Raw genomic sequence first — 21,384 nt, 5'->3', positions numbered from 1 at the left:
TGACATTACGGAATAACATGACATTTTCAGGGAACATGTCTCATGACAAAATCTAGCCACAATAAGGTTTTCATGACAGTAACATATCTATGACGTCATCTAGGCGCCATTTTGTGATTTTCGGACCATGTTACATGATCGATCATAACTTCATATCTAAAGGTCATGTCTGTATCATTTTCGGCGGACATTAAGTTCAGGTCACGCTCTATCATACATTTTAATGCTAATTACCTAAGACATTATTACGCGCGCGTACGCGCGCGTCAAACTTTTAAAAGGCTCAAAACAACTTACCAATGGGAAATCTCGAAGTTTCAGACAATTTTAAGCGTTTCGCGCGTTCGCGTCCGTCCGCACATTTTCGCGCGTAGTGCGCGTAAGCAAACTGAAAATGCACATTTTTTGACAGATTTGGATTCCTGATACATTAAGTAACAATATCCATTGATTTCCGATCAATTTTGACCTATAACAAAGGAATGCGTTGGCGTCAAAGTTGAAATTTCGTGTGCGCGTCTTTGTGCAAATATAGCGAAAAACATGTCTTTGTTTATTTCGCCATAGCTCTTTAAAACGTCTGGTTACCCTATGTTTTTATTGCATATTACAAAAACATATGAATTGGAAATAACGTTTCAAGTATTAATATTTCCATAATTACATTATGACGTCATCATATCATCATCTGAAATCAAAAAAGTGGAATTAATTTTTTTGAGGTACTGTTTCTGACATTCATTTGCTCGTATCTCTGTTGTTTAAGCTCAATATTATCCCAAATTCAGATATGTTGTACTTTGAACATTTGCCTTTCAGGTCCATGTCATGGTTTTGAAATTTAATGACGTCATCATACTTTAAATTGTGATTAAAGGTAAAGACGCAAAATCGGACAAGTTTACGTGTTATGTCTATGGGAGGGGATCTTTTTTAAAACCATGCATTGACTTGACAACGTTTAAGCACCTTTATCTCAGCTGATTCTGCTTCATTTCCTCTGAAACTTAAGTATGTTGTAGCTGAGACAATAAGCTGCAATAATCATGCATTTTCTTCTTCGAAATCTCCTCATCAGGTTGACAATTTTGCAGTTTAAAACTGAAAATGAGAATGGAATGTGGACAAAACGATTCCGATTCAGCTTTCACATACATAAGTTTACGTTCCTCATATTTTCTCGCCGAGACGTATGGCCGAGCGGTTAAAGGCGACGTCTCAGAGACGTGAGGTTGCGGGTTCGAACCCCGCAAGATCACGAAACAAAATACTTAGCTATTTTACTTTTTTTCTTCAATTTTGTATTACATATTCGTTCATGTAGAAATCACGTTCGTATATAAACGCACCTATACACACACACAGACACACAGACACACACCATATCCCTCTTTTTAGGTGATACGCTATCAGCGTATCACCTATTGTGATTGTCAAAATCTCTCTTTATTTCTTTTTAGGTGATACGCTATCAGCGTATCACCTATTGTGATTGTCAAAATCTCTCTTTATTAGGTGATCCGAGAATCCTCTCGGATCACCTTCTGTATCTGTACTGATTCTTTGTTCTTCTTCTTCTTCTTCTTCTTCTTCTTTATTTCTCCGCAAAAGTTGTGTAGAGATAAGCTCAGAAAGTGCATTGCCTATGAATGTCAAACTTATACCATATGTGTATCATGTCCCAAAGACGACATGTCAAGTAAAATCGTAGTGATCAGTCGACCGTGACGTCACTATGACGTCATTATATGAAAACACATTTTCAATCATATCTCATTAATGGAGTGGAATTTCTCAATGAAATTTACGTCACATAAATTTCAATTCAAGGGAATTCTACCCATATTTTCAGAATTCCTCGCATCGTAAAGACGTGCGCGTACGCGCGCGTTGAAATATTTGTATGCTCCAATCAAGCTCAAATTTTTTTTGCATACGTTTCAGACCATTTGGAGCATTTTTTGAAAAATTGAAAAAATTGGACGGACGCGTACGCGCGCGCACATATACGCACGTACAGCTCATATGCAACAGAAATTTCCCGATTTTTTACATTTATCGGATGTCTGAAAAGTCAAGGAATATTTCTAGCAAGTTTCAAGTCAATCCGACTCAATATGACGTCATACGGGACTGTCAAAGTTGAAATTCCGCGCGCGCGTCAATGGCGATATACAGTACAACAATGCCCCAAAACCGCCAATTTTAAATCCGATTTTACTCGTCAGGATGGACGGTGACCCCCCATTTTCTTTACATATTCTGAAAGCTGATGAGTTGTACATGTCAGTTTATGGGTTGGCGATACTGAAAAAGTCATTCAAAGATATCAAATTTCTTAATAAAGTTAAAAAAGTAAATTTTCAAAATGACGTCATCAAATTTCAAGTTCATTCAAGCATATCTCACTTTTTCTTTAATTGATTTACGTCCAAATTTCAATATGTTGTAGCTTATTAAATGGTCTTTCAGATATATAATAACAACAATTTGATTGGATGACGGCATCACCTCGTAAAAATGGATTTAAAGTAATCTTGTCAAATTTGACCAGTTTACGTGTTATCTCTATGGGAGTGCAGTTTTTCTGGAAATGAAAACTGACATGACTATCTTTATCGAGCACTAGCTCACTTATGCTTCGGTGAATTTCTCCCATATTTTAGTATGTTGTAGCTGAGACTTTGGGCTATCGTTAATGTGCCCTTCGTTTTTTCATACGGAGTCGGCATCATGCCCAAAAACTTGGTTGAAATTAAAGCTTATCTTCCATGTATTTTCATATTCCTTTCTTTCTGCAACTTTCTTTGCAATAACTCAAGAAAAACAAGCTCTATCAGCTCAATATTTTGCACATGTTTAGTTTATGTCACGTACATTATTTCATAAAATAACAACTACTTGATCGGGCACCTTCTTGGGTATGTAAATTAGGGTCAAAGGTCAAAAATGTTTCATCCTGTATCTTGGTTAATACATGTCTTATCTTTCCCATATTTTGCATACGTAAAGACCATGTTACAAGAATCATTTCACAAAATAACCACTTTTTGCTCAGACGCCATCTTGTCTGTGCAAAGTAGGGTCAAAGGTCATATGTACTTCTTTCTTTATCTTTATTATGACGTGTTATCTCTATGGGAGGGAATTTTTCTAGATGTGAAAATTGACATGATTGTCTTTATCGACGACTAGCTCAATTACCCTTCGGTGAATTTCTTCCAGATGTTAGTATGTTGTAGCCAATGTAATACTCTTTAAGTTTTGTTAATCAAAGTTTTAATCGGATGATGTCTTCACCACGTGAAAATGGATATAATGTAACCTTGTCAAATTTAACCAGTTTACGTGTTATCTCTATGGGAGGGAATTTTTCTGGAAATGAAAATTGACATGACTTTCTTTATCGAGCACTACCTCACTTACTCTTCTGTAAATTTCTCCCAGATTTTAATATGATGTAGCTGAGACTTTGGGCTATCATCAGTGATTCTTCATTTTTTCATACGATGCCGAGATCACGTAAAAACTTGGTTGACATCAAACTTATATTCGATGTATTGAGATATTTCTTTCTCTCTGCAACTTTCTTTGCAATAACTCAAGAAAAACAGCCCCTATCATCCCCATATTTGGCACATGTTTAGTTTATGTCACGTACATTATTTCATAAAATAACAACTACTTGATCAGACACCATCTTGGGTATGTAAATTAGGGTCAAAGGTCATAAATGTTTTAACCTGTATCTTGGTGAATACATGTCCTATCTTTCCCATATTTTACACACGCAAAGGCCATGTTACAAGAATCATTTCACAAAATAACCACTTTTTGGTCAGATGCCATCTTGGCTGTGCAAAGTTGGGTCAATGGTCAAATATACTTCATTCTGTATCTTCTTTATAGTGTATACCGAATTTGGTAACAGAGATAGCAGACCTAACTCTCTTTTCTAAATGAGAATCCAAATATCACACGTCCAATGTCTCTAAACACAGATGAAACCTATATGGTCATGCCTATTGCGATCAGGACTCGAATCATTGATTAAAAAAAATCGGATCACCTAATTTGTCAGTCTTGACAAATTCCAAGTCTAGTTTCTTTTTATTCTTCTTTCTTTCTGGACAATTTTGTGTCATCAATATCTCAAGAATGACATTACGGAATAACATGACATTTTCAGGGAACATGTCTCATGACAAAATCTAGCCACAATAAGGTTTTCATGACAGTAACATATCTATGACGTCATCTAGGCGCCATTTTGTGATTTTCGGACCATGTTACATGATCGATCATAACTTCACATCTAAAGGTCATGTCTGTATCATTTTCGGCGGACATTAAGTTCAGGTCACGCTCTATCATACATTTTAATGCTAATTACCTAAGACATTATTACGCGCGCGTACGCGCGCGTCAAACTTTTAAAAGGCTCAAAACAACTTACCAATGGGAAATCTCGAAGTTTCAGACAATTTTAAGCGTTTCGCGCGTTCGCGTCCGTCCGCACATTTTCGCGCGTAGTGCGCGTAAGCAAACTGAAAATGCACATTTTTTGACAGATTTGGATTCCTGATACATTAAGTAACAATATCCATTGATTTCCGATCAATTTTGACCTATAACAAAGGAATGCGTTGGCGTCAAAGTTGAAATTTCGTGTTCGCGTCTATGTGGAAATATAGCGAAAAACATGTCTTTGTTTATTTCGCCATAGCTCTTTAAAACGTCAGGTGACCCTATGTTTTTATTGCATATTACAAAAGCATATGAATTGAAAATAACGTTTCAAGTATCAATATTTCCCTAAATATATTATGACGTCATCATATCATCATCTGAAATCAAAAAAGTGGAATTAATTTTTTTGAGGTACTGTTTCTGACATTCATTTGCTCGTATCTCTGTTGTTTAAGCTCAATATTATCCCAAATTCAGATATGTTGTACTTTGAACATTTGCCTTTTAAGTCCAAGTCATGGTTTTGAAATTTGATGACGTCATCATACCTTAAATTGTGATTAAAGGTAAAGATGCAAAATCGGACAAGTTTACGTGTTATGTCTATGGGAGGTGATTTTTTTTAAAACCATGCATTGACTTCACAACGTTTAAGCACCTTTATCTCAGCTGATTTTGCTTCATTTCCTCTGAAACTTAAGTATGTTGTAGCTGAGACAATAAGCTTCAGTAATCATGCATTTCATTTTTTGAAATCTCATCATCAGGTTGACAATTTTGCAGTTTAAAACTGAAAATGAGAATGGAATGTGGACAAAACGATTCCCGATTCAGCTTTCACATACATAAGTTTACGTTCCTCATATTTTCTCGCCGAGACGTATGGCCGAGTGGTTAAAGGCGACGTCTCAGAGACGTGAGGTTGCGGGTTCGAACCCCACAAGATCACGAAACAAAATACTTAGCTATTTTACTTTTTTTCTTCAATTTTGTATTACATATTCGTCCATGTAGAAATCACGTTCGTATATAAACGCACCTATACACACACACAGACACACAGACACACGCCATATCCCTCTTTTTTGTGTGTTGGAGACCACATTGCTTCGACTGCAGCAACATTTTGCAGGTTGACTTTGTCAAACCGATCATAGTATGTAATGACGACGACTGAGGTGTTGTACTTTGAACATTTGTCTTTCAAGACCATGTTATTGTTTTGTACTTTGATGACGTCATCACACTGAAAATTGTGATTAAAGGCAAGGTATCAAAACCAGCCGATTATAGGCTTTATGTCTACGGCGCGTATTTTTCCCAAGTTGCCAGAAATGGCATAGCGACATCAGTCGTTACAAGGCCGCATTTCCGTCTAGCAATGCAATACATGTTCACGCGGCCACGATTGTTGAGTGGGCATTGACTTTTTCCCCCTGTAATATCCATACATTTCTTTTTTGCCTTACCATTTCCGGGGATGTCCCGTGGCCAATTGGTTAGAGAAACGGTTTTGCATGCACGCTCAATATAACTTCAAGGTGCCTATATCACATTCTTTTCTTTGTCAATCACAGATGACCGACACCTGATGACCCCAAGCGTATCACCTAACTCGTCAGCGTGACGAGTTTCATATCTCGTTATTCTTCTTTCTTTATGGACAATTTTGTGTCATCAATATCTCAAGAATGACATTACGGAATAACATGACATTTTCAGGGAACATGTCTCATGACAATATCTAGCCACAATAAGGTTTTCATGACAGTAACATATCTATGACGTCGTCTAGGCGCCATTTTGTGATTTTTGGACCATGTTACATGATCGATCATAACTTCATAACTAAAGGTCATTTCTGTATCATTTTTTGTGGACATAAAGTTCAGGTCACTTTCTATCTTACTTCTTTTGATGCTAATTACCTAGGACATCATTAAGTGCGCGTAAGCGCGCGTCAAAATTTTAAAAGGCTCAAAACAACTTTCCAATGGGAAATCTCGAAGTTTCAGACAATTTTATGCGTTTCAAACAATTTTGCGCGTGCGCGTCCGTCCGCGCATTTTCGCGCGCACAGCGCGTCAGCAACATGAAAATACACTTTTTTTGACAGATTTGGATTCCTGATACTTTGAGCAACAATATCCATTGATTTCTAATCGATTCCTACAAATAACAAAGCAATGCACTTGCGTCAAAGTTCAAATTTCGCCTGCGCGTCTATGTGCAAATATAGTGAAAAAACATGTCTTTGTTTATTTCGCCATAGCTCTTTAAAACGTCAGGTGACCCTATGTTTTTATTGCATATTACAAAAGCATATAAATTGGACTTGACGTTTCAAGTATCATTATTTCCATAATTACATTATGACGTCATCATATCGTCATCTGAAATCAAAAAAGTGGAATTAATTTTTTTGAGGTACTGTTTCTGACATTCATTTGCTCGTATCTCTGTTGTTTAAGCTCAATATTATCCCAAATTCAGATATGTTGTACTTTGAACATTTGCCTTTCAAGTCCATGTCATGGTTTTGAAATTTGATGACGTCATCATGCTTTAAATTGTGTTTAAAGGTAAAGACGCAAAATCGGACAAGTTTACGTGTATTGTCTATGGGAGGTGATTTTTTTAGAAACCATGCATTGACTTGACAACGTTTAAGCACCTTTATCTCAGCTGATTCTGCTTCATTTCCTCTGAAACTTATTTATGTTGTAGATGTGACAATAAGCTGCAGTAATCATGCATTTTATTCTTTGAAATCTCCTCATGAGGTTGACAATTTTGCAATTTAAAACTGAAAATGAGAATGGAATGCGGACCAAACGATTCGTGATTCATCTTTCACGTACATAAGCTTACGTTCCTCTAATTTTCTCGTCGAGACGTATGGCCGAGTGGTTAGAGGCGTCGTCTTAGAAACGTGAGGTTGCACACGTACGGGTTCGATCCTCACAAGAGCACGAAAGAAAATAATAATTTTTTTTAACTTTTTTTCTTCAATGGAGTACTACACCTTCGTCCATGTAGAAATCACGTTTGCATGTAAACACACCTATACGCACACACTCACACAGTATACCTTTGTTTTGCGTTGGAGACTGCATTACTTCGTCTGCTGCAAAATTATAGTTTTGCAGGTTGGGCTTTTCAAACTGATACAGTATACTGTAACAAAATGAAATTTGTTCATATCAATTCAGTAACACAATGTAGTCGTGGTTACTTTGTGCTGATTTATACATGTAACAAGCTATACATTGTAAAAAAGGTATTCAGTCTTCTGTATTGATGATTATTTGTCAATTAGTGGTTTTTGTGGAGTTTCAGATAGTGATAAAAAGTATGGATGATAAGTGCAGCGATAATTCCTATAGTTAGTTCAAAGCTGTGTTACAGATGTTTGATACATACATTTAGCATTGTGTGTGTGTATATACGTGTGTATACAGGTTGGCCATATGACACATTCTAGACAATTACTCTTAATTGATTAGCAAACGTGATCAGCTATGGAACTGAATATGGTACTAATGTATGATGTTAATGATTCTAATTAAACTGTGACGAGTTTAAAGGGATAGCGTAACTGTGTGTAAAAATAAGGCAATTATAAGGATATTTTAGGGCAATTTGATAACCATGCCTATAATAATTTCATACAGGTACTAATGCCTCCCTCATATTCATGTGATAGATCGTCATGTCAATAGCAAACTGACAACGTATGATGAATGTGTTATATATTGAACAACTGTCTTTCAAGTCCATAACGTTCCCCATATTTTCCCGTCGAGACGTGTCGCCGAGTGGTTAAAGGCGACGTCTCAGAGACGTGAGGTTGCGGGTTCGAACCTCACAAGATCACGAAACAAAATACTTAGCTACTTTACTGTTTTTTTTTTCTTCAATTTTGTATTACATATTCGTCCATGTAGAAATCACGTTCGTATATAAACGCACCTATACACACACACAGACACACACACACGCCATATCCCTCTTTTTTGTGTGTTGGAGACCACATTGCTTCGACTGCAGCAAAATTTTGCAGGTTGACTTTGTCAAACCGATCATAGTATGTAATGACGACGACTGAGGTGTTGTACTTTGAACAATTTTCTTTCAAGACCATGTCATTGTTTTGTAATTTGATGACGTCATTACACTGAAAATTGTGATTAAAGGCAAGGTATCAAAACCAGCCGATTATAGGTTTTATGTCTGCGGGACGTATTTTTCCCAAGTTGCCAGAAATGGTATAGCGACCTCAGTCGTTACAAGGCCGCTTTTCCGTCTAGCAATGCAATAGATGTTCACACGGCCGCGTTAGTTGAGTGGGCATTGACTTTCCCCCCGTTATATCTATACATTGTTGTTGTTTTTCTGTCTTACCATTTCCGTGGATGACCCGTGGCCGAGTGGTTACAGAAACGGTTTCGCATGCACGCTCTATATAACTTCAAGGTGCCTATATCACATTCTTTTCTTTGTCGATCACAGATGACTGTCATCTGATGACCACAAGCGTATCACCTAACTCGTCCTCAATGTGACGAGTTTTCATGTCTCGTTTGTGTTGGAGACCACATTGCTTCGACTGCTGCAAAACTTTGCAGGCTGACTTTGTCAAACCGATCATAGTATGTAATGACGACGACTGAGGTGCTGTACTTTGAAAAAATGTCTTTCAAGACCATGTCATTGTTTTGTACTTTGATGACGTCATCACACTGAAAATTGTGATTAAAGACAAGGTATCAAAACCAGCCGATTATAGGCTTTATGTCTACGGCGCGTATTTTTCCCAAGTTGCCAGAAATGGCATAGCGACATCAGTCGTTACAAGGCCTCATTTCCGTCTAGCAATGCAATACATGTTCACGCGGCCACGATTGTTGAGTGGGCATTGACTTTTTCCCCCTGTCATATCTATACATTTCTTTTTTGCCTTACCATTTCCGGGGATGTCCCGTGGCCGAGTGGTTAGAGAAACGGTTTTGCATGCACGCTCAATATAACTTCAAGGTGCCTATATCACATTCTTTTCTTTGTCGATCACAGATGACCGACACCTGATGACCCCAAGCGTACCACCTAACTCGTCAGCGTGACGAGTTTCATATCTCGTTCTTCTTTCTTTCTGGACAATTTTGTGTCATCAATATCTCAAGAATGACATTACGGAATAACATGACATTTTCAGGGAACATGTCTCATAACAATATCTAGCCACAATAAGGTTTTCATGACATTAACGTCTCTATGACGTCATCTAGGCGCCATTTTGTGATTTTCGGACCATGTTACATGATCGATCATAACTTCATAACTAAAGGTCATTTCTGTATCATTTTTTGTGGACATAAAGTTCAGGTCACGCTCTATCTTTCTTTCTCTGATGCTAATTACCTAGGACGTCATCTAGGACACGTAAGCGCGCGTCAAACTTTTAAAAGGCTCAAAACAACTTTCCAATGGGAAATCTCGAAGTTTCAGACAATTTTAAGCGTTTCAAACGATTTTGCGCGTGCGCGTCCGTCCGCGCGTTTTCGCGCGCACAGCGCGTCAGTAACATGAAAATGCACTTTTTTGACTGATTTGGATTCCTGATACTTTGAGTAACAATATCCATTGATTTCTGATCGATTCTGACAAATAACAAAGGAATGCACTTGCGTCAAAGTTCAAATTTCGCCTGCGCGTCTATGTGCAAATATAGTGAAAAAACATGTCTTTGTTTATTTCGCCATAGCTCTTTAAAACGTCAGGTTACCCTATGTTTTTATTGCATATTACAAAAGCATATAAATTGGACATAACGTTTCAAGTATCATTATTTCCATAATTACATTATGACGTCATCATATCGTCATCTGAAATCAAAAAAGTGGAATTAATTTTGTTAAGGTACTGTTTCTGACATTCATTTGCTCGTATCTCTGTTGTTTAAGCTCAATATTATCCCAAATTCAGATATGTTGTACTTTGAACATTTGCCTTTTAAGTCCATGTCATGCTTTTGATATTTGATGACGTCATCATACCTTAAATTGTGATTAAAGGTAAAGACGCAAAATCGGACAAGTTTACGTGTATTGTCTATGGGAGGTGATTTTTTTTTAAACCATGCATTGACTTAACAACGTTTAAGCACCTTTATCTCAGCTGATTTTGCTTCATTTCCTCTGAAACTTTAGTATGTTGTAGCTGAGACAATAAGCTGCAGTAATCATGCATTTTATTCTTTGAAATCTCCTCATCTGATTGACAATTTTGCAGTTCAAAACTGAAAATGAAAATGGAATGTAGACAAAACGATTTCACATGTATCTTTCACATACATAAGTTTACGTTCCCCATATTTTCTCGTCGAGACGTATGGCCGAGTGGTTAAAGGCGCCGTCTCAGAGACGTGAGATTGCGGGTTCGAACCCCACAAGATCTCGAAACAATTTTTTTTATTTTACTTTTTTTTCTTCAATTTGTATTCTATATTCGTCCATGTAGAAATCACGTTCGTATATAAACGCACCTATACACACACACAGACACACACACACGCCATATCCCTCTTTTTGTGTGTTGGAGACCACATTGCTTCGACTGCAGCAACATTTTGCAGGTTGACTTTGTCAAACCGATCATAGTATGTAATGACGACGACTGAGGTGTTGTACTTTGAACAATTGTCTTTCAAGACGATGTCATCGTTTTGTAATTTGATGACGTCATTACACTGAAAATTGTGATTAAAGGCAAGGTATGAAAACCAGCCGATTATAGGTTTTATGTCTGCGGGACGTATTTTTTTCCCAAGTTGCCAGAAATGGCATAGCGACCTCAGTCGTTACAAGGCCGCTTTTCCGTCTAGCAATGCAATAGATGTTCACACGGCCACGTTAGTTGAGTGGGCATTGACTTTCCCCCTGTTATATCTATACATTATTTTTTTTTGTCTTACCATTTCCGTGGATGACCCGTGGCCGAGTGGTTACAGAAACGGTTTCGCATGCACGCTCAATATAACTTCAAGGTGCCTATATCACATTCTTTTCTTTGTCGATCACAGATGACTGTCATCTGATGACCACAAGCGTATCACCTAACTCGTCCTCAATGTGACGAGTTTTCATGTCTCGTTCTTCTTTCTTTCTGGACAATTTTGTGTCATCAATATCTCAAGAATGACATTACGGAATAACATGACATTTTCAGGGAACATGTCTCATGACAATATCTAGCCACAATAAGGTTTTCATGACAGTAACATATCTATGACGTCGTCTAGGCGCCATTTTGTGATTTTTGGACCATGTTACATGATCGATCATAACTTCATAACTAAAGGTCATTTCTGTATCATTTTTTGTGGACATAAAGTTCAGGTCACGTTCTATCTTACTTCTTTTGATGCTAATTACCTAGGACATCATTAAGTGCGCGTAAGCGCGCGTCAAAATTTTAAAAGGCTCAAAACAACTTTCCAATGGGAAATCTCGAAGTTTCAGACAATTTTATGCGTTTCAAACAATTTTGCGCGTGCGCGTCCGTCCGCGCATTTTCGCGCGCACAGCGCGTCAGCAACATGAAAATACACTTTTTTTGACAGATTTGGATTCCTGATACTTTGAGCAACAATATCCATTGATTTCTAATCGATTCCTACAAATAACAAAGCAATGCACTTGCGTCAAAGTTCAAATTTCGCGTGCGCGTCTATGTGCAAATATAGTGAAAAAACATGTCTTTGTTTATTTCGCCATAGCTCTTTAAAACGTCAGGTGACCCTATGTTTTTATTGCATATTACAAAAGCATATAAATTGGACATGACGTTTCAAGTATCATTATTTCCATAATTACATTATGACGTCATCATATCGTCATCTGAAATCAAAAAAGTGGAATTAATTTTTTTGAGGTACTGTTTCTGACATTCATTTGCTCGTATCTCTGTTGTTTAAGCTCAATATTATCCCAAATTCAGATATGTTGTACTTTGAACATTTGCCTTTCAAGTCCATGTCATGGTTTTGAAATTTGATGACGTCATCATGCTTTAAATTGTGTTTAAAGGTAAAGACGCAAAATCGGACAAGTTTACGTGTTATGTCTATGGGAGGTGATTTTTTTAGAAACCATGCATTGACTTGACAACGTTTAAGCACCTTTATCTCAGCTGATTTTGCTTCATTTCCTCTGAAACTTATTTATGTTGTAGCTGTGACAATAAGCTGCAGTAATCATGCATTTTATTCTTTGAAATCTCCTCATGAGGTTGACAATTTTGCAATTTAAAACTGAAAATGAGAATGGAATGCGGACCAAACGATTCCTGATTCATCTTTCACGTACATAAGCTTACGTTCCTCTAATTTTCTCGTCGAGACGTATGGTCGAGTGGTTAGAGGCGTCGTCTTAGAAACGTGAGGTTGCACACGTACGGGTTCGATCCTCACAAGAGCACGAAAGAAAATAATATATTTTTTTTACTTTTTTTCTTCAATAGAGTACTACACCTTCGTCCATGTAGAAATCACGTTTGCATGTAAACACACCTATACGCACACACTCACACAGTATACCTTTGTTTTGCGTTGGAGACTGCATTACTTCGACTGCTGCAAAATTATAGTTTTGCAGGTTGGGCTTTTCAAACTGATATAGTATACTGTCACAACATGAAATTTGTTCATATTAATTCAGTAACACAATGTAGTCGTGGTTACTTTGTGCTGATTTATACATGTAACAAGCTATACATTGTAAAAAAGGTATTCAGTCTTCTGTATTGATGATTATTTGTCAATTAGTGGTTTTTGTGGAGTTTCAGATAGTGATAAAAAGTATGGATGATAAGTGCAGCGATAATTCCTATAGTTAGTTCAAAGCTGTGTTACAGATGTTTGATACATACATTTAGCATTGTGTGTGTGTATATACGTGTGTATACAGGTTGGCCATATGACACATGCTAGACAATTACTCTTAATTGATTAGCAAACGTGATCAGCTATGGAACTGAATATGGTACTAATGTATGATGTTAATGATTCTGATTAAACTGTGACGAGTTTAAAGGGATAGCGTAACTGTGTGTAAAAATAAGGCAATTATAAGGATATTTTAGGGCAATTTGATAACCATGCCTATAATAATTTCATACAGGTACTAATGCCTGCCTCATATTCAAATGATAGATCGTCATGTCAATAGCAAACTGACAACGTACGATGAATGTGTTATATATTGAACAACTGTCTTTCAAGTCCATAACGTTCCCCATATTTTCCCGTCGAGACGTGTCGCCGAGTGGTTAAAGGCGACGTCTCAGAGACGTGAGGTTGCGGGTTCGAACCCCACAAGATCACGAAACAAAATAATTAGCTACTTTACTGTTTTTTTTTTCTTCAATTTTGTATTACATATTCGTCCATGTAGAAATCACGTTCGTATATAAACGCACCTATACACACACACAGACACACACACACGCCATATCCCTCTTTTTTGTGTGTTGGAGACCACATTGCTTCGACTGCAGCAACATTTTGCAGGTTGACTTTGTCAAACCGATCATAGTATGTAATGACGACGACTGAGGTGTTGTACTTTGAACAATTTTCTTTCAAGACCATGTCATTGTTTTGTAATTTGATGACGTCATTACACTGAAATTGTGATTAAAGGCAAGGTATCAAAACCAGCCGATTATAGGTTTTATGTCTGCGGGACGTATTTTTCCCAAGTTGCCAGAAATGGCATAGCGACCTCAGTCGTTACAAGGCCGCTTTTCCGTCTAGCAATGCAATAGATGTTCACACGGCCACGTTAGTTGAGTGGGCATTGACTTTCCCCCCGTTATATCTATACATTGTTGTTGTTTTTTTGTCTTACCATTTCCGTGGATGACCCGTGGTCGAGTGGTTACAGATACGGTTTCGCATGCACGCTCAATATAACTTCAAGGTGCCTATATCACATTCTTTTCTTTGTCGATCACAGATGACTGTCATCTCATGACCACAAGCGTATCACCTAACTCGTCCTCAATGTGACGAGTTTTCATGTCTCGTTAAAGATTTAGATGGTAGCGAAATACATAAAATCACTCTTAAAGGGTGTGTACAGTTCCGGTCGAGGTGAAGATTTAGCTTTTAACGTTTTGTGAGATATTCAGAAACCACTCTATGAGATGTCAAAGAGCATGCAGATCTAAGGGGTATCAAAAGTTTATTCGATGAAAATCGGTTTGAAATGGCTGAGATATCCACAAACAAAGTGAAACAAAGAGATACTAATAAAGTTGGGGCATGTCGCCTTTTATTATTAACACTTTTTTGGATATCTCAGCCATTTGAAAACCAATTTTCATCAGAAAAACGTTGAATCCTTCTTAAAATTACATGCTCTTTCATATTTCATAAGAGGCTTTTCATTATCTCACTTAGGAATGTTTAAAACATGAATCCCTACCTCAACCAGTACTGTACAGTCCCTTTAACACCCAGTATCTTTGAATGTCCGAACATTCTATACTCTCTACTCAAGATTCATGAAGTAGGCAATCCTAGACGTCCGATTTTATCAGCCCCGCTCCTGTCCCACAGTGGGACTCCCACTGTGAAACTCTCAAGATTGTGGATGCTATGCTCTGACTATTAGCCGTTAACACGCCATCTTATGTTCGAGAGACAACATATTTCTTGTACCCCATTGAACAAATCAACAGAAAGGGACCGATCCCCCAAACGCTATATTAGTATCAGCAGATGCTACCTACCTCTACACCAATATACCGCACGAGGAACTAGGAAGAGAGATAAACGGGATGACAAATCGACTCCCACAGACCACTTAACATGCCTGATTGAACTGAACCTCAAACTGAACAATTTCAAAATTGTCGATCCTTATTATTTGCAGGCAGAAGGAACAGCCATGGGCACACCAATGGCTCCCTCTTATGCCAATATTTTCATGGCGGATCTATAGGGAAAAAATTATTCATGCATCACCACACGAACTGTAGGAAGAATTGTGGCGTTGATACATCAACTTCAACTCCATCTGATGTCATGAGCAATCGCCCCTCGATGACTTCATCTCTTTAGTCAATTCATTTCATCCCACCATCAAACTCACATTTGAGACATCCATTACTCAGGTCCCCATCTTAGACATCTTGATTTATATCAAAAGTAAGACACTCTACACCACTTGCCACTCTTCCCATACTTTGAACAGTGTACCATACTCTTCAACGAGCATTCGAAGAATCTATTCAGAAGAGCCAAATGTATACTTCACCCGGAATGGCACAACTGCACTGCAAGAACACCTATCATAACGACACTTCAATGACAGAGATGTCTAGAAAAGACCTTTTGAAATACAAAACTAAAAAGCCGCCGAAAAGAGCGCCCTTTTTGTATTGTTTCATCCCCCCCTCAAAAAAAAAAATCTCGTGTTACTAGTATGCGTGCAAACATCCCAATTTTGCATCAGTCAGAGGACATGAAGCAAGTATTCTCCGAGGCTCCGATTGTATCCTTTCGCCGCAGCCGATCTCTCAAAGACCTGATGGTCTCCTATAAAGTACTCATGAGCACCGTACATAAACCATATAGCAAGCATCCTCTGGGTTAGTAGAATGATGCATCCCTTATTTTACACGGCATATGGCTACTTGGGGTCTTGGTCCAGCTTACCAGCTCTCAATTTTATGAAATCCTTTAGTTGTATTATTCATTTTCTTATAACTATCGTTCCATTTAATATCGTTTATTTTCCTGTGAGTATTTCAACTTAATGTCATTCCTAAGCCGTACTCCAGATCAAATTCAAGACTTTAATTCTGGACCTTGATTGTAATGTTACACTAATGAATCGCAACATTTTAAGTTGACAGCCATCATACAGAGATAGGCCTATACAAAATATCAATTTATCGGTTGATATGAAAGGGAAGGAGGACGTCTAGGATTGACACTAGTTATACCAACCGTTACCACCGAGTGGCCAAACAAATGAGTCTACCTGATCATGATACCAGATGATGTCATCTCATGGTAGAAAGAAAGAAAGATAGTTCATTACATGCATACCTGTTCTGCATGCTGGACTATTCTTGTACTTCTCAGAGAAACAGATGACAATTACTGCTGCGTCCTCTACGGCCAACGCCATGGCTTCCAGTGTAGATCCACCTGTACAGGACATTATGTGAACGAAACCACCGACAAACAAAGAAATGATGTTGTTGATTGTCATAGAAATAGCCTTTTTTTATTGTGCGTTCATGCCAAATAGTGAACGGCAAACTTAAACAGCATTTAATACTTTTATTATCAATATCATTCACAGATTTGTGTAATTACATTACTGGTCACCAAACTCCTGACAGAAGCAGTGCCTATGGTAATTTTACATGGAGGTGTTGTTGTGATTGAAGTTCTCTCTGCGAGCGTACCAAAGGCAAGGTGAGAGAAGGAGAGAGAGAGAGAGAGAGAGAGGGAGAGAGAAGTATGAAAAAAAAAAACCACTAACCCATTTGTTCAACGTCCATCCAGACATTGTATCCTTTAGCTTTCAATAGGTCTTTAACTTTTAGAATCTGTTCTTGCACATCCCACTGGTAGCTCAGCATCACATGCTGTGGTTTAGACGGGGCGACAGAAGCAATGCGCATCATTGGAACGGGAGCAGCGGCAGACACGGTTTTCTTGGCCATGTTTCTACTCTTTTTCGAGAGCCCCTCTTCTGTTTCAGACTCCTCCTCCTCCTCCTCTCCTTTTTCCTGTCCGTAGAAATACGAACATGCAGAGACATCAGTTGTTGGCAGGATTAAAAGCACGGTTACGTTTCTTTGGTATTCTATATAGAATAAAACTCAAAACTGTCTTAAACGAACGGTGATAATGACTGTGTTTCTAGCTTTACTTGCTGAATGTTAGAATAGAGGGGAAAGATTAATCTTGACATCAACATACTGACGTACAACGCAGCGTACTGTTCTCTGTGTAGTTGCTTGCTGTTTGGAGCATATTTCATCACATTAATGATTATGACAAATTATGATTAATGGTGTTAACTTTTTACGGTGAACAGGAAAGACAGCTTAATTTACGCACCTGTTTTTTAAGAAGATCGCGTCTGCCCACATTCCACAGTACGCCTTTGGCTGTCTTTACCACCTCACCGTCCTCTTCCGTCTTCATGCACATCTCAGCAACAGCTTAAAGGGAGGGAGAGCACTCAAGCATTTACTCACTGTAATAGCTCTTTTCTCACTATGAGATAACACACATAGCAGCAATTCTCTTCCCTATATGAACGAACCCATGTAGGCCCTATACAGGCGATAAAATATATACAAAGTATATACAGTAAACAAAATTATTCATGCCCCTGACAATGCCTGAGAAATTTTTAGTTTTGAGTAGATTTCTTACAAGTGAAAGATGGCGTGATGGTGACTGGGTGTTATATTTCAACATTCTGTTGTTATGCAAATGAAGTGAAACTGGAATTTGATGTCAATCTACAGTAAGAAATCTGCTCAAAACTATTTCTCAGGGGTATGAATAATTTTGTTGTTAACTGTATATATATATATATATGTACATATATATATATATATATATATATATGATGGGTCAGAATTTTGAACGATGTACAATTGAGCCAAAACAAGGCAAAATTTAAAAAGTAGGAAATTCTCCAAATCATTCATCTTGCCTGAAAGAGTATAACTCAAGCTTTGATATGAACCCAATTATACTAGGATTTTCCCAGAGGAACAAGTTTTTATTCACCGCTGAAGTTTACCATTTCCAGAGCAGCGAACGTCCGTGAGGAATAGTACTGCACATACATTTGAATACCATTTAACATAGTTTTCAAAGATCTGGTTCAGTTCAAAATCCTAACGAAATATCTTAAGGGACATGTGTACGTGATTGCAGAATATTAAGCTTGTACTCTTAACCTGTACGTAATGGTAGACAACTGATGATTTAACTAAATTCGTCATTTCTGTGAAAATATTGCTCTTCCGCTAAACACTTTCTTAACTTTACGCGCATTTTACAGAAACTCAATATTTTCACCTCTTATTTCACTATCCCATACTTTAATCCTCACTCCCAAATAATAATATACCTTTTTAAGATTTATCTCATCTGGGCAGTCTCTATAACCCAACAAACATAACATAGTTTTCATCACGGAGGTTCGCATGTAGCTCACGGACGTTCGGAACAAACAAGATATTGAACAATGCAGCTATCTTGAGTTGGAAACGCATTCTACTCACAACAAACAGCAATTTCATGTCGAGAACAAACTCCTCTGCAAAATCCTGAATAGATATTACCAATTCTCAATTATATAAGCTTGTTATCTTCTCATACTGAGGAATCAAAGAAAACAATTTTTCCATCTCTCGTAAATGAACGTACAAACGTACGTGTAATCTCAGTGACGTAATCCATCCTTGAGAACGAATATATTTATCAAAATTTCGTTATCATGAAGTAAATATTCAGGTCCTAAACTTGTTATATAAAGTCTACAATGCAAAATATGCTTTTTATATAACGAACATGGTCACAGCTAAAATTATGACAAAGAATTAATATAGAAAAACGACAGAAATGTGCTCCGTTATAGAAATACGAAGTTTAGCTGGGGAGGGCAAACGAATACGTTAGGAAGAAATCCCTCTGTGTTTGCTCCTTGTGTTACACACTGTTACCGAGGAGAATTTGTGTTGTTATATTAGTCAGAAATGATAATAGGTTCGATACTGCGAAGTTTCGTCATAACAAGACACAATAAGTCCATATAACTTGGATGGATGTTTGTGACTTCGATATCATACAATATGGTTTGTTATAACAAACCTTTTGTAGCGCGTCATTTCGGAGGCTCGTTATTCATACAGTTTGTCAATACGAAAATGGATAGAGTTCGTATAATTATGAAGCTTTTTTATTCGGTAAATGATAGGAATCTCCGAAGGTTAATCGAAAGGCTTATTAATTGGAACATGAAAAATTATGTTCGCTTATCCAAATGTGGAGAAACAAGTTAACAACTAAAATCCTCCAATTTCAAAACCTCATAATAACCGTTTCACCTAAACGAATATCAGGCCCATTCCACTTTTAGAAGAACGGACCTAAAAATAATTATCCTTAATATCTATTTTTCGAAGAACATTTCTAATAACAAACCTCCTGAATTAACTACATTTTTTTTTTCATTTTGGAATAACAAACCTTTGGACATCGGAGTAACGAATCTTTGGAAGAGCGAACGTATCAAAGTGCAACCTTAAACCTATTCTTAATCATTACTTTTTTTAACATGTGTTTTCAAAGTAAGCACAAAAGCACAAACAAATTGACGATCTCTGTCTCTTAAATGAAAAATGAAAAAAAAAAATCTTGGAAAAAATTACAAATGAATATTGCTTTTCATTGATGAGTATAAAACAACACCATGTGATGATAAGCGGAGGATTTGTGTGTTTTCATCAGACAATACTTGTATACTGCATGATTTTTGTTCGCTTGTGACGGCATTTCGATGAATAAAAAACATAAACAAACAAACAAAAACTTCTCCAGAGGAATTTGGTATAACGGGAGTGCACTGGCAATTCTTTTCTCTGTGTGTTGGAGCTCGATCCCTTCTCTGTTTCTCAGTCATTTTCATTCAACTGCTTCCACGTCCTTCTGAAACTTTTCCGTTTCTTATTCAACACATGCTCACTACAGACTTCTTCCGTTATTATCCTGAATGTGATTGCGTAGCACTTTTCGGATTTGTTTTGGTTTGTTTTGTTTTGTTTTTGTTTTCTGTTTTGTGGCAGCATGTTCAGGCTATTGAGGAATGAGAGAAAAATCGTCATGAAGAGAAATATAAGAATGAATTAAGGCATTTAATATCATGACAATTACAGCGAACGTCCGTTATGGAGACCAAAACTGGATGTGTTCTGTTTGAGACGGCAGCTACCATACTCAAAAGATAAACACTTAGAGCACCTGTCACTAAAAAGTGGCACTGATCTTCTTTCTCCTACTATGTAATCCATTGACTTATTCAACCAACGAACATCCGTGAAAAAAACGTTTTCCGTTTGTTATTACAGGTAAATTGAGTGCTGAACGCTAGTCACTTTCGGGTATGAGCGCCTCGGTGATTTGGTAATATTTTCAACTAACATTAATCTTATGTGCAGTGATATATTTGTAATTGTCAGAAATTTCCTTTCTCGGACAGAACGTCCGTGAGCGAAACTTTCAGAACCTGTAACAGTACATATTGTCTCCAGAACCTCATTAGAAAGAAATTTAAACGCACAGAAATTACAGATTACGCAAAATTCCATTTTCCTATAACTTTGTTTTAAGTGTTTAGCTGTTTTTGTATAATTAGAGGGAAAACAAGCGTAAAATTGTGAGTAAATTTTCAATTGTTTGTTCATCATGATCACATAACGACTTAAAAATTCTGAAACTACTGCTCTAAACTCATTGTTTACTTTGTAAAACTTTATTTGTCGCTATTCGAGCCGAAAGTTTTAAAGAATACAGGACACTTTCGGGACAAGTTATCCCTATCGGAGGGATTGCATACGTCACGGACGTTCTCTAGAATTATCACGGACGTTCGTTCTACTACTAGGGTCATGTTCCAGGACGGATAACTAATCGGCAGAGAGTACCTAGCCTTCCTAACTCTTTCAAAAATTTGAAAAAGGTATTGTCAATGCAAATTATAAGAAATTTGACATCCTTACAACATACGTATTCCTCAGAGGGGGATCAGGAGGTGAATTTTCAGAGAAAATATTAATTATTTGCTTGGTTTTTAGTGAATTGCATGGTCC

General features: G+C 37.4%; 1 protein-coding gene across 1 annotated transcript in view; it reads right to left on the bottom strand.

The window, feature by feature from the left end:
- Positions 1-21,384, bottom strand: part of LOC139731038 (uncharacterized) — a 46,476-nt gene that overhangs the window by 15,046 nt on the left and 10,046 nt on the right. Inside the window, exons 7-9 of the mRNA XM_071641920.1 lie at positions 17,615-17,718; positions 17,031-17,280; positions 16,589-16,690 (exon numbers count right to left, since the gene is read on the bottom strand). Of these exons, the coding sequence (XP_071498021.1) occupies positions 16,589-16,690; positions 17,031-17,280; positions 17,615-17,718 (456 nt within the window). The remainder of the gene's footprint in view (positions 1-16,588; positions 16,691-17,030; positions 17,281-17,614; positions 17,719-21,384) is intronic.

The sequence above is a fragment of the Diadema antillarum genome, unplaced genomic scaffold, assembly GCF_040938485.1.
Source record: "Diadema antillarum isolate AM-2024a unplaced genomic scaffold, OU_Dant_1.0 seq00000348_RagTag, whole genome shotgun sequence".
Lineage (NCBI taxonomy): Eukaryota > Metazoa > Echinodermata > Echinoidea > Diadematoida > Diadematidae > Diadema > Diadema antillarum.
This window is presented reverse-complemented; position numbering and strand designations above follow the sequence as displayed.